The sequence below is a fragment of the Triticum urartu genome, chromosome 2, assembly GCF_003073215.2.
Source record: "Triticum urartu cultivar G1812 chromosome 2, Tu2.1, whole genome shotgun sequence".
Classification (NCBI taxonomy): domain Eukaryota; kingdom Viridiplantae; phylum Streptophyta; class Magnoliopsida; order Poales; family Poaceae; genus Triticum; species Triticum urartu.
Genome location: NC_053023.1, coordinates 682,559,686 through 682,573,848, shown reverse-complemented (window position 1 = coordinate 682,573,848; position 14,163 = coordinate 682,559,686). Strand labels below are relative to the sequence as shown.

General features: G+C 42.7%; 2 protein-coding genes across 11 annotated transcripts; one reads left to right on the top strand and one right to left on the bottom strand.

The window, feature by feature from the left end:
- Positions 1-2,671: 2,671 nt before the first annotated feature.
- On the bottom strand, positions 2,672-3,264 carry LOC125534085 (protein app1-like). Its single transcript, XM_048697382.1, has one exon. It carries the CDS (start codon positions 3,180-3,182, stop codon positions 2,850-2,852), a length of 333 nt encoding a protein of 110 aa, XP_048553339.1. The 5' UTR covers positions 3,183-3,264; the 3' UTR covers positions 2,672-2,849.
- Positions 3,265-8,457: 5,193 nt separating this feature from the next.
- Positions 8,458-12,290, top strand: LOC125539716. Of its 10 annotated transcripts, XR_007296966.1 has the most exons (10): positions 8,458-8,876; positions 8,962-9,048; positions 9,207-9,280; positions 9,590-9,642; positions 9,728-9,850; positions 10,589-10,690; positions 11,516-11,585; positions 11,675-11,767; positions 11,880-11,931; positions 12,010-12,031. XR_007296966.1 is itself a non-coding variant. In XM_048703227.1 (9 exons), exons 1-9 carry the CDS (start codon positions 8,745-8,747, stop codon positions 12,020-12,022), a joined length of 609 nt encoding a protein of 202 aa, XP_048559184.1. In that variant the 5' UTR covers positions 8,458-8,744; the 3' UTR covers positions 12,023-12,290. The 10 variants fall into 10 exon arrangements, 1 of the variants encoding a protein (XP_048559184.1); XR_007296964.1 differs by lacking the exon at positions 9,728-9,850 and having other exon boundaries at positions 8,973-9,048; positions 10,589-10,634; positions 11,842-11,931; positions 12,010-12,290; XR_007296967.1 differs by lacking the exon at positions 9,728-9,850.
- The last annotated feature ends 1,873 nt before the right edge of the window (positions 12,291-14,163 follow it).

Sequence of the window (14,163 nt, the reverse complement as noted above, 5' to 3'; positions counted from 1 at the left end):
TATTGGGCCAGAAATTTGTTGTTTTTGTACAGCCTACAAATCACAACATTTTTCGACGAAATTTAACACGTTCTTGCGGAATACATATAAGTTTTCATTGTATTGTTTCAGATTTTTTTGGAACTTTTAAATACACTTTTTGATTTATTTTTTCAAAATACCGAGCTCACTGGAGCTCGGCCCCCAAAAATCCGCACTCGTTTGAATTCTCTCTATCTCATTCTTTAGTGAAAATGCAATTGGCCTATACACTCGAAGAGAATGAACAGTCTAGTCCACAAACTCAAAAACTACACGATCAACACTGACGATGTACTATAGCAGGGGTGGCCCATGGAATCCCATTAATGGGCGAGACTTAGGCCCTTCCCCATGATAGGAGTCCTGGCTTCTAGAAGGTTCTTCATCTTGGCATGCAAGCCAAGGACTCCTCAGTCGACCAGGGCTCGGGGTTGGTTAGGAAACTTGTAACCCTAAGCCTCCCCCCTCCCCTTACAAGGCCAAGCCAGGGGTAGTTCGAGATCCATCTAACATCATTCTCATCGTCCAGGTAGATTTAATCGACCCATACTGTAACCCTCCACAAATTCTCATCAGTAGCGTCCCTCGTCATGGGCATGGCACTAATATAAAAAGAACCAGTGGCATGTGCCTTCCTCGCGTGCCACTAGTAATGTTGGGTTGGCACCCTTCTGGGTGGCAATCACTAGTGGAGTTCGAGTAGGTCAGCGCGCTACTACTACATACTTGCTAGTGACGTCCTTGTTTTGGTTGCAAGCCACTGGTATTTTATCATGTTCTTGTGGTGTGCGTCTTTGTCATCGACACAAATAAGGAAATCCTATAAGGCGGTTCCTGCACTAGTGTTACTTGCAACTTATTAAAAAATAATTGAAAGTTGTCCAAAAAATATATGAAAACCAGCATGGGCTCATGTTATGACCTCATAAATTTGCTTTAAAACTTTCAAGGATGTGAGAACTTGGTGTACATTACTTTCTAACTAAAGGCATCATATCATTGAAGGAAAATATGAAGTTTGTACCCCACAAAATACTTTGTTCCCTAATTTTTACATCGAATTTAAACTACAACTACATTTCATTAGTATTTAGAAACATACCTTCATGTTCCATTATTTCATTAGTATTTTTTCAACACAACATATCTTGTGCAAATCATTTAAAAAATATTTATACAAAATACTCCAATTTTTGTCTACAAGTAACATATCACTGCATTATATTGATAATTTTAAAGTCCATTATTTAGGTATTAAATGCCTTTCTAGCTACCCATTTATATATAAGTCAAATTTGATATATATATGTAAATAAAATAAGTCTCCTTTTTAAAATCACATTTAAGTACATTTTTGGCATGTATCCAAAAACCATATGAAAATTACAAAATAACAATATCAGAAAACTTAGCCTCTATAATATTCATCCTCGTGATTTTCTCTCTAGGAATTATGTAGTAATACTATCTTTGTCGAGATACTTTTTATATTCCTCACAATTATTTTTTATTTCTGACTACTATTTTCAGTTTTGCATTTTTTTTGTTTTTGTCTATGGGATCAAATATAATTATATATTTTTCTATTGGAAAATCATTTTGAAAATTTTGGGATCAATTCATCATGGATGCCCCCCCCCCCTTCCTAGTCCACTTAGATCTAGCTTATTTACCTAAAGAAAAGCTCTAGGTTTTGTGTGATTGGTTTGGTGGCTTATTGGATCGTGGCCTAGAAGTGATCAAATAAATTGATAACGGGAAGATAGGACGACCCTTGTATTTTCGGATAGACGTGTGACACATAATATAAAAGTTTCATCTTGTATTAAAGAAAAGGGACTCCTTTCACTGGTGCTCACTTATGCAGTCACCGCGAGCACGAGATGACCGTACCTCTCGCAGACACTTTTTTGCTGCGAAATTTTCAAAATTCTAAAAGCCACATTTTTCAGACCAAAACTGCAAAAGTCTATAATTTTGAACTTGAAGTTCCAAATTCAAATTAATGGATGGTCAAATTATAGAAGTTGGTATTTTGGAAGTTCAAAACTTTGAAAGTAAAAAAAAAACTCAAAAGTTTCAATTTGTGAAAGTACGTCCATAATTTTTTTAACCTGGTATTATAATACTAGAAAGTTCCCCAGAAGGGAATTACCAAAAATGGGAATTTCCTCAAAAGTAAAAAGTTAGAAGTCAATCACAAGTTAGTGTGGATGACTCTCTTAGGTACTACCACAGAATACTTATTTTTTTTGTTAACTAGAGAATTCTTATGTACTCTGCGGTAGTACTTACTTTTTGTTGTCATGTTATCAACTAGTTCCCGACGCGGGGTATTCTCTAGTTAAATATCAAAAAAAAAATGAGGTACACTGCCAAAACACAAGCAAAATAATGCCCCCGATCAAGACAGAACTCAACAATGCAAACAAATTCAAAATACAAATGATTCAACGTTGCAACAACTCAGATAAATATGCCGCGTGGCGTGGCGCGAAACTTGCCATAGTTCTTTCTAACAGAACAACTCTGGACAAGGGGCTTTGCGATTTGGTGATTCGAGTCAAAAAAGAAGAAGATTAGACTGACGAAGTAGTAGTACGTCGATGCTGCAACCTGTTCATGTGTCTATCCAAGAAGGGGATCACGCTGATGAAGTAAGTATTTATTACGTCCATGATACATGTAGCACATCAAGGAACGAAAAATACAAGAACATTAACTGAAGATAAATACAGAGTTACAGACGCTCATCAAGGAAGGAACATGGACATGAGCGCAACGCCGATGTTTTTCCCTCCGGACAGTGCGTACAGGTAGAGAGATAATCAAGGGTGAGCAGGGATCGCCGGAAGCGCCACCGCCGGGCCGGTAATTGTACTGGTACCGGTAATGGCTCCCACCAGCGGGAGCGTCGGGAGCGTCGGGAGTGTGGGGAGCGTCGGGAGCGTCGGGAGTGTGGGCAGCGTCGGGGCCGTGGGGAGCGTCGGGAGCGTCGGGGCCGTGGGGAGAGTCACAGCTGGCAAGTCCGGCAACCCCATCGCCTTGGACTCGCCGACGCCGGCACCGCGTGTCGCTGCAACCTTCTCGTTCAGCTCCCTCCCGTCGCAGGACGCGAGCACCGCCAGTAGCAGGAGCGCGGCGGCGAGACACTTCGCCATTGCTAACTGGGAGGCTCTGGTAATACTACTGAGGAGATAGTCTAGCTTGTGTGGCTGTCTTGGAGTGAGGTTAGGCTTAGCATTGTGTACGCTGCTTCTTATAGGCGAATTGTACGGGGTGGCGGGGTGGCCGTGCCTCGTCCGAGCAGGAGAGGAGGATAGAATAGGTAGAGTGCGACATGCAAAATTGCTGGCCCGTCCTTCTCACTCAGGTCACGGGCGGCAGAGAGGCATTCAAGTATGGCGGCATGTCAACGTCGGTGGATTGGAATGTGGCGGATGGAATTATTGTCCGCGAATCCGTCCTGCCTCTTTTCATCGCAGTCGAGAAGGCCAGGTAGCTAGTCGAGGTGAGTCAATTGGTTTGCTTTTCTTGGGTAGATATTTCCTTCCCGATCAAGGATGGGAAATGTGAGCTGCTCAACACAGATGCAAGATCTAGTTTTCCCATTCCAATTTTGTGTCGATGGTTTTAGGATCTTTGTTATCCCAAGTGGTGGTGAAGAGAGCCTCTGACTGGTACGTTTCATTCCATCTTTATCCATTTCTAACAAGGACTCTGCACTCCATTTAAGACTTGGTTTGCCTGCCGAGAAGGGCAGCCACGGCGTGCCAAATACCAAATTGACTATGTAAATTATGCCTGGCATGGGTGTCAAATTTACGATCTTTCGTAAGCTTATGTGGTGCCAAATTGTTCTCACAAGTAGGACCTTGTGCACATTGATTATACATATAAAAACTTGTGTCGTATTCATTTACGTATGGCGCGAGAAGAAAGAGGTTAGAGGGGTACATCCAGATGGAGTATCTTTTTTAGAGTGAAAAACTTGTATATTACTCAACCATAATGTTGTTACAATCAGCCAAAGCTAGCTCAACAGCATCTGGACTTCTAGACACCCAAAACCGAACCAAGTCATGGTTCTACCTTTCAATCAAGTAAACTTAGCTAAACAATCCATGACTTTATTATAGTGATGACTAACATGAGTAATACAAGATTCACGGAGAGGCCTAAGAATCTAAGATGTCTGAGTTCCTTCACAATAGAATAATAGGTCGATTTGTCAAGATCCAGCAACTAAGCAGTCCATCTCAATGATTATAGGTGAATCGCTGCGCTAGAGAGCCATAGGTAACCCTTTCATGCAAGCACAAAGTTCCGCTTCTAGAGCTTCATGAAGAGAGAACAACTGCCCGCAGAGTCTCGGGCCTCTTTTGATCATGTCCCCTCTCCCGAAAAACCTCATACCTCCGAGATTGAGGTCCTACTCTACCCTAATCTAGAGATCCTTTGAGAACACGGACTCATGATCAGAGCACGGCAACGCCACATGTTGGACAGAGCAAAATGCAAACATGTTTCGTCACGAATTAGAGGCAACCACTTGCTTTAAACGAACATTTGTGTTATATTAGCATACCCACTGCACGTATTATCGTATACGAAAGGAACCACAGTGCAACCTAGGTCTACCAACCCATACACCTCTAGAGTATCTCTAAAAGTAACCATCTGAGGTTATGGACGAGGAGTGGCCGACATATGCTCAAAATCACATAAGGCTTCGTTAAAATCTCCAATCACTAACCAAGGTAAGTCTGGAACCAACTTTAGGGCTTGTAATTTTGGCCACATAATATGACGATTTTCAACTCTCGGCTCCCTGTATACACAGGTTATCCTCCATTACTCTTCCCCTACATGCACTCTAACTATTGCATCCATCTAATGGTTGTCTTTATCAAGAATATCACCCACAAAACTTTCATGCCAAAAGAGAGCAAGCCCTCCGCTTAAAAGTCATTACCATCAACTGCAGTAAAACCTCTGAGGCCTAGTGTAACACTCCGGCCACATCCACCGGTTGCTAGCCATTACGCCTGGCGGAATCTTGACTGACCTCGCAGACCAATACTAGTCTTTCCTGCGCATTTTTTTTCTCAATTGTGCACACTCAAGACCAACTTTCCAGTCGGTCACCCATCTTCAAATCGCTCTAAACCTAGCACGCTTAACTTTGGAGTTCTTTGCGAGTGGCCTCCCCAAAAAGAAGGAACTTTTTGTTGATACGAGAGGTCTATCATTCCTATTAAGTCAGGCTCTCATATACACCTTCACTCAAAGGAGCTTGACGTCCTCGTCGGCCCAACAGGAATGTTCCCTCTTAGTACACGTCTGTGCATCCAGTCTGGCACGTGTGCCATGCCATGAGTCACAATGGACCACACGTGCCATGCGCCACATGCTCCTACACACGTTCGTGTAGCCGCGAAAGTTGGTTCTGATACCAATTTGAATTCCCAAACCCGAATAAACTATTAAAATTTGGTTGGGGTTTACATATATCATATGGTATGCATAAATTTAAGAAATTGCAGTTAATTAGTTGCAAAAAAAGGCCTGGGAATTGCTCTACCATAATGTATATGCACACTGATTGCTCACTATAATGTCGTGAAGCTCCATCCACGCAGACCAAGAAAACTCCAAACCCGAAAGAGTTGATGAGAGATAACCATGCATCAATGCATGTCCCTATTAATCCAATCACCTTACCTCTTTCAAAGCATTGGTGTTACCTCAACGAAAACTTGCTGGTTCTTTTAACAGAACGACTCTGGACTTGGGACTTTGTGATTAGAGAGTGGTACGATCGATGATGCAACCTGTTGATAGGGTATGTTTATTCAAGAAGACGATCACACATTCGCACTGACAAAGTATTATGTATTACGTTGATGGTACGTACATGTAGCACACAAAGGAGCGAAAAATACAGACATGGACTGAGAGGAAATACAGATACAGACACTCATTAAGGAACGTGGACATGAGCGAGACGCCGGTGTTTTTATTCCGGGCGATGTCAGCTATAGAAGTCTAAATCCCACAAGTTCAGCTTCAGCTCGTACGTATGTAGGTCAGAACATGAACTAGAGATGATCATGGGTGAGAAGGGACCCCAGGAATCACCACCAGCGGGCCGTTAATGGTACTGGTTCCGGTTCCCACAACCGGCAGGTCTGGCAACCCCGAACCCGAAGAAGCCTTGGACTCGGCGACGCCGACACCGCGTGTCGCTCCCAGTGCGCCGTCCTTCTGGCTCAGCTCCCTCCCGTCGCAGTACGCGAGCACCACCAGCAGCAGGAGCGCAACGGCGACACACTTTGCCATTGCTAACTGGGAGGTTCTGAACTTTTGATACTAGTGACTAGTGAGGAGCAGTCTAGCTTGTGTGGCTGTGTTTGAAGAGGTACTTTGTTAGCATCGTGTACGTTGCTTCTTATAGGCGAGCTGCACGGGGTGGCGGGGGTGCTGAGGCGGGGTGGCCGTTCGTCGTCGGCGCAGGAGAGGAGGGTAGAATGGGTAGGAGTGCGAGACGCGGGTCCCTCCTGCTCGAGCACACGGTCAAGGGCTGGGAGAGAGGCATATGCATGTATGGGCAGCGTGTCAACGTCGGTGCATTGGAATGGGGGGCGGATGCCTTCCCTTGGCTGTGAATCCGTGCCGACTGATCTCATCGGAGTCGAATTGGTTTGCGTTTCTTCAGTAGATCTTTTTCTTTTCTCGATCAAGGATGGGATGGGAGGCTCCTGGATATGTGCTTGTGACCTGTGAGTAGGTTGGTGGCGATAAGCTTTGGCTGCTTGGGCAAGTGGGTTTCGGAGTTTCACACAACTTGCCCCAAATGACCCAGCTGTTCCTGAATGAATGAGTTCATTTAACTTGGTTTACACCTCTTATGCAATCTTTAACTTACTGCTTTCAAGGTGTCTCCTCGACATCAAACAAACTACCAAATGGTACTTCGAGTTATTTTCAGTAGATTTTTCTTCTTCTCAGTTGATTAACAATTTTCAGCTACTTATAATAAGAATTGCTGACATTTTTTGTTTTGATTGCTAACTATGCTGATTCCGCTATTTTTATTGTTGTTACTTTTTTCCAAAAATGAGGAATACCCCGGTTCTGCATCTCTTGATGCAACAATCATATTATTAAAGAAAAAGTTCAGGTTCAGGTTCAGAACAATGTCTCAAACAAGCCGACAAATCTCATAAAAAAGTTGTCACAACCGGCGAAAATATGGTAAGATGACTAGACACCTATCCTATTGCTGGACCGCCGTCCAAACCGGTTGTAAATATCCAGTGCGACCATCTCTCAGCAGTTGCACCCAATATCCATAAGTTCTCTGTGCTTCGTATGGCTAATAACGACCACGTACGGATCCAGGCAGACGCCCTGAAGATAATCTGCAAGAAATTTGTAATGGTTTGTCTGTTCAAGCCAATATCATTTTGATTATTTCATATGGCCCAAAATAATGCACACACTCTCACTCGAATATGTGCTGCCGCCTTAGACTCAACTCCAGTTAACCAAGTCTCAAATAAATGTGAAAACGTGACGGGCGGAGATACGTTAAAGGACACGTGAATCGCTGGGCATTGTATAAAAAGATGTTGTATTGTTTCGTCCTCATCACAAAAACAACATCATTTACTACCCTCCCAACTTTGCTTTACCAAGTTATCCTTTGTCAAGATCACTTCCTTATGCACAAACCATATAAATACCTTGGTTTTTAACGGCACCTTGATTTTCCAAATGTGAACCGACCTTGCAATAGGCCCGGTGTTTATCAAACCAGTATATATCGACTTAACTGAGAAGACACCTGACACTGACAACCTCCAGTGTAAGGTATCCAATGCATCAAAAAGGTTTACCTCCGTTAACCTACACACAGGATGCACTCATCTATCCCATCGTTCACCCATTAGTGTTCGCCTGAACTGAATGTTAAGAGGAACAGAACTCAACACTGTGCTAACGAATACTTCTTTCCGTTGTGTAATGTTGTATCCAGAAACAAGCATAGCAGTGCCCACCCAGCCTCCTCCCCGCTCGGGATTTCTGGCCGTCGGATCAGTTTTTTGATGAATTCTGGGCCGTCCGATCACGCCCTCAGATGATATCGGCCGTCGGATCAAGCCCGGATCACTGCTACAATGAATAGTGATGAATAGTAGCCTCCATTCGGTTTTCCTTACTGACTTTTCTTACTTTGGAATTACTTTTCTGCCTCGTGACGTGTGGGGTCACTCGCTAGTGGGCCACGCCCGTCAGCGACTGTGGCTGTGATCGTGGCTTGTGTGGTTCGTCGGCATCCTTTCCAGTGTGCCACGGCCTGTATTTTCGCTGCCCCGCCGAGGGCATTTTCGTCATTTCAGACCCAGGGATATAAAAGCCAGCCGCTCCCGTGGAGACGACCTAGCCGTCCTGCTCCTCCCACAATCACCCCGTCCCCTCTCCTTCCTCTCTTTCTCCTCTGCGCCTGCCTCCCTCCCTCCCCATCGACCCGCGCCTGCCTCCTCCCCATCGGCCCCCTCCCCCCGTCGCTCATCCTCGTCACCCGAAGGGGAGCCGCCGCTGCTCGGCCCTCTCCCCCTCGGCGTCGAGCGGCTCATGGTGGTGCCGGATCCGGTGTCGGGGTCGAGGGGCACGCAGGATCCAGGCGTGACGGCTCATTGGTGAGCGCGGCGGCCGCCATGGACGAGCTCAAGCCGGGTCATGTGGGCGCGTTGGTTAGCGCGGCGGCGGCCATGGCCGAGCTCGAGCCCGGGTGCACCGGCGAGGGTACTAGGGGATTTCACCGTGATCTCCTCCTCGTCGTCGGTCAGGTGATGGTCCTCGCGATCCCGTCTTGGCTCCTTCGAGGCGTTCTTCTGGCCGGTCCTCACTTCCCCTCTTTTCCTTTTTCATTAGTTGTCTTGCAGGTAGTTCGAGGGTGTGACCTCTTGGCCGTGCGGTTTGCTTGCCGTCACCTTGGCCGCCGGCGTGCCGTTGAAGAGTGTATTGTTCTGGTCCCTTTCCTAGCCCTATGCTACCTTTGCTGGTTCCTTCCCTGCCCGATTCTGAAGATTACCTAGGTCCATTTTTGCCTGTTTGGCGGAGATGTTATTAGGATTTGTTTTGCTGGTTAGTGACCAGTAGTGTTCTTCCTCTTGCAGCCAGTAGTGTTCTTCCTCTTGCAGCGGATAAGTTGTGGCTCTTCGAGGATAGCTCACATTGCTTAGTTGCGCAGGTGACTGCCTTTTTTGGATCCTGCAGTTTTGGCATTATGTGGATTTATTTTGGCATTATATCCCATCTTGTTTCTATTGTTTTGGCAAAGTGTGTGTTTACTTTGGAATTACATGCTCATAGTATTTGTATAAGGATAAAATTTGTTTTGTCGTCACATTCTCATACTGTTTGTTTAAGGAACGGGTTCTCATGCATCTGTCTGTATACTTTTCAGCATCAGATGGGCTATTTTAGCATTTCTGGTTCATATTGAGAAATTGAGAACTATAACAAGCGTTGCTTATTTTTTTCACCCTGCATTTTGTAGAGAACTAGGAGATCTCATCTAACTATCTTGGCTGAGCTTGTTCAATTGACAAGGTATCTCTCATCCTGTATTTTTTCCGATCATCTTTGAAAGTACAGTGTACCTAACGTCCTAACCAATGCCATCCTATTCGTATAGGCGGTGGTAACTTCAGAATTTCATGAATGAGAATATTGTTTATATTGTCAGAAGTTCACATCATGTGCCTTCCCTTCAGTTTTCACATGAAACTAATTTTTCTCCCATGTTTAGAATTTATACGTAAGTGTTGACCGACTCTTCATGTTCATTGCCTACTTTGACATTATTTTTTTAAGAATGTCTTTTAATGGTGTTTGATCAATCTTATCAGTTAACCACACTACATGTTCTACATTCTTACTTTGTTTGCTGGCTATGTTTCTTGGCTGGGTTGGTGTGCAGGATAATATGGGTGAATTAACAATCAAAAATGAAAAACGGTGCAGGGCTAGGGGCTAGACAGTGGTGAATTAACACACTATTAGTGACAAAGTAAAACGAAACCGGTTCCGAGCATTCGGGTTGCAGGTTCTGAGGTGTGATCGTTGAGGTGGGGTAGCAAATATAGTTAGCAGTATTGTATCCTAACCTGGAGAACATCCATTTACTAATTTTGGCTCCGGAGTTCTGTTAGTGAATTAGAAAATAGTGAGCCCCTGCTCTGAGGCCAAGGTACGCCAATGATCGTCCAAGGTACGCCAATGATCAAAAGAACACCTGAATGAAAAAAAGTTCTTCCATTTGCAGCGAACTTTCAGTAGATATCGTCTCTATTTCTTTTACATGTGGATATTGTTGTTTCAAAGCAAATTTCACCATTAAGTTTTACCAGGTTTTGTTACCTATAATCTTTTTTTATTAGGTTATTTTTTTGGTTTTATCAGGTTTTGTCACCTATAATCTGTTTTTTTATCAGTTTTTCTTGCTTATTCTCTCTAATCAGAAAAGGAGCCTGAAAATCTGCATTTACATTTGCAGATATGGCAGGAAAGTACAGCTTATCCAGAGACACCAATTGGGAGAGGTACAGCATATGCATTTCAAAGAGAACTGGACTCTGCTATTTCTGATTTCACCAAGGTTGAAATTTTAAATTCAGAACTTCAGTGATGCTTACTGTTCTCTTTCCTTGACAATGTTTGCACAATATATATATTTTAGAGACAGTAAATATTTGTGCCTTGTGAGAATAGGTCTGCTGTCAAGTGACATCATGCAACATAGATTTAGAACGAAGATTAAGATATGTTTCTGTACAGCGACTACTGGATCGGTAGTACAAAATAAATAGCTTGAATGGATTTAGCATTAAGAACAAAATAAGATACGGAAATTCTAAAGCTACCCTTCTTGTGGATCGACTGATAAATCCATGTAATATTTTGAGAAAGAGTTAAATCCGTATATGTTGTTTGAGTGCCTTTTAATTAAGATACTGGACTATGTTGGTACACATATATTTGGATGCTTGTGATTGGCTGGAAAGAAAAGAAACTTAGATTTGTTGTTGGACTAAACTGAGACTGAGTAGTCATAGCCTTTTGGCTGATGCATCCTTCAGTATACCAAAACACTTGCTATTTTTCATGTTCTTGTACGCGATGGGTTTAGGACACAAACAATTATTTGTTTTACCTACGAAAAACTTTTGCTTCAAGATTACAATGTGTTGAATGCCTTTCGTGCTTAGTTAAAGTATAAGTACTGCTTATATGTGATTTCAGTTCAGCTTGACCAATTTTCTTTGCTCTGCTTTTCCCTCCCTCTCCACTGAATATGACCATGTTCAAAATAAAATGCGCATTAACACTTATGAGAGTAACCATATTTTATTTTTGTTGGGACTCTTCTCTCTAGATTTGCGTTGATCCCATTCTCTTGCATTTTTGCTTTCACAATTACTAGGACTCCAGTAATAACCACATTATGAAATGGGCGATAATCAGCGACGCTATTTACATCAGTGATGACGAAGGTATGGGTGTATATATAGAGTACCAGCGTCGTTGTCTCTAATTCCTATTAACGATGTTGTATCCGACGCTGGTTGTCTCAAATATTCAGGTAAGCACCACCATAAACGCCAACGTGCCAAAAAGACAAGGGGTCGAGCTCCATGTAGCGAACCATGTCTTTGTGAGAGGACCTTAACAAGAGGTAGCATGCTGGCCTTATGCCATTGTTCAATACTTTGCATGTTAAATGAACTCTTACGCACCATTGTTCAATAGATTGTTCTTCACAAGTTAGACTGAACTCTTACGCATAGGACCAATATGGTGCGAACTATGGGGCAAACCATCGCTCACTATCCACAAGCGGTCAGTTAAAAGAACATAACCGTATTATCCATGATTTTTTTTGGCTATGGCTTGATTGGTTAAACTAAATACTCGCAGCAAGTTCATGTGACGTGCCATGTGAGAAGTCGAACGTGAAGACAATCAAGTGAAGTTATCAGATAGTATGCTTTAGTTGAACTGTATAGATGCGCTCTGGCTTGATTTTGTTGTCTAACTCTACTCTGTGTATCTAACTTAATGTGAATTGATCGTCCTGCCTTAGTTTTGGAACAAAGAAATGTTTCTCTTTTATTATGAGCCTCCAGATCATTTGTTGTACTGATTAAATATTTCCTACTCACCTTGCTTTTGGTATACCCAACATTGTTCTTGATTTACTTTTGGAACACAATATATGTTTCCCCTTATTCATGAGCTTCCAGATCAATTGTTCTACTGAATAAATATATCAGGTTTGCCTTTCTTTTGGTATATCTAATTGCTTTGGCCTTTGGCATATATAACTTTGACAAAATTGTATGTACTGGACTTGGTTATCCTGCCTTTTTTATGGTACATCCTTGATGTAGTGAGATAATCCATCGTGACCAATCTGTCTAATTCCCTTTGGGAGTACTAAACACTTTGATTAAATGCTGGGAAAACGCAATGAGCCAGGCACCCTGCGCGGATATTATAACTTCTCTGTCATGTATGACATTTGTTGCCTATTTTGGTATGATCAAATTTTTTGGAAAACACCGCCGTACAAAGTAATGGAAGGTTTAGATCACATGTAGTGAACCATGTCTATGTGACAGGACCTTGACAAGTGATAACACCATAATCTCCATTGCTTGCATTTAGAAATCCTTTTCAAACGTTTGACTAAACATATATAAGCAAAGATTATTTTTTGATAAACATATAGGGCCACAGTTGGGTAGTTTCAACTTCTTAAGACATGAATGTGTCTATGCAGGTGAATTGAACATCTCCCCATTCGAAATCAAGCGACTACTCAATTCTGCCTAATAATCTCACATGCCGATGTTGAACTACATAATGTCTTCCTTGTATCACATGTGATTTTTTCTTCTTTTATTTTGTGATCATGTTTGAATGCGTATGTTAAAGCTGAATTCCTACTAACTTGAGCATTAACTACTTGACCACAACGTTAGGACCGGCACCCTCGCGCGCTCCCGATCTAGTAAGAAAGGATACTGCAACTCTGCAAGGCTAGTGGGGTCTCACCCACCCGTGTATCTTCCCAAAACCTAGTGTTGTTTCCGTTCCCCACAATGAATTTGCTCCTGTTGAAGAAGAAAACATTTGTCCTCATTAGCCCCTTCCAAAAAGAAGAGTCAGTCAGTTGTCCCGTCACTTGTGCCAGAGTTTTGGAATGTAAGTACTTATTACGCAATAACTGTAACCAAACCCAATCCCTCTCTACCGCCAATCTGTAGAGCCATTTGCTAAGAAAGCACTTATTTTTCACTTCTAGATTTTCAATTCCCAAACAACCTTGGTCCTTCGGTCTATAAATAATGTTGTTACTTTATCATAACTTTACTATTGTTAAGTAAACTTATTACTGTTGTTACTTTGTCATAACTTTACTGTTTGCAGAACAAAATAGAGCTTTACAAGGTCGAATGCTGATTGGATGAGTGCTACCGCCTTGTATAAACAAGCGGGTTGTATGTCGTTGCCATCTTCTTGTACTCTCATTGACTATTTTCTCCCTGCGGTGCATGTAATTCAATTTCATCTCCATTTTAAAGAAATTGCTTATAGGTCCAGAAAGGACAATGAGAAAGCAGATGATGAATTTAAGAAGGCTTGAAAAGGAAAAGAAATTATCTCATTGTATTGTTCAGAAATTTATCTCTGTCTGTTGTATTTTTGCATCGTGAACAATCACCAAATGTACCCTCAACAGAAATGAGTAAAAAATACACAAATGCGGCCGGCATTTCACTTCCGGCTGGAATTGCACAACGGTCAGTAAGTTACACGTGTAACATTCCAAGCACGGCCTTAGATGTATGCGCGTACACCCTATATCTGCACCTGATCCCTTGATGCTGTGAGATATTATTATCATCGTATGGTTTGGTTACATTGCCTTGCCGGTGCTTCATGATGTGTATATCCTACACTTACGGACAAAGTGCTAACGACTGATTTCACGGGGAGATGTATCCTCCTCTCCACCACAAATCCACCCCTCCTTGATTTTACCTGACCCCACCCTCTGATTTTAAC

What these genes read in the sequence shown, in the direction of transcription:
- LOC125534085 (XM_048697382.1), bottom strand. Translation starts at nt 3,182, where the DNA reads ATGGCGAAGTGTCTCGCCGCCGCGCTCCTGCTACTGGCGGTGCTCGCG.
- LOC125539716 (XM_048703227.1), top strand. Translation starts at nt 8,745, where the DNA reads ATGGACGAGCTCAAGCCGGGTCATGTGGGCGCGTTGGTTAGCGCGGCG. An exon ending in CCGGCGTGCCGTTGAAGAGT is followed by an intron (nt 9,049 to 9,206) that starts GTATTGTTCTGG and finishes TTCCTCTTGCAG; the next exon opens with CCAGTAGTGTTCTTCCTCTT. An exon ending in GAGCTTGTTCAATTGACAAG is followed by an intron (nt 9,643 to 10,588) that starts GTATCTCTCATC and finishes TTACATTTGCAG; the next exon opens with ATATGGCAGGAAAGTACAGC.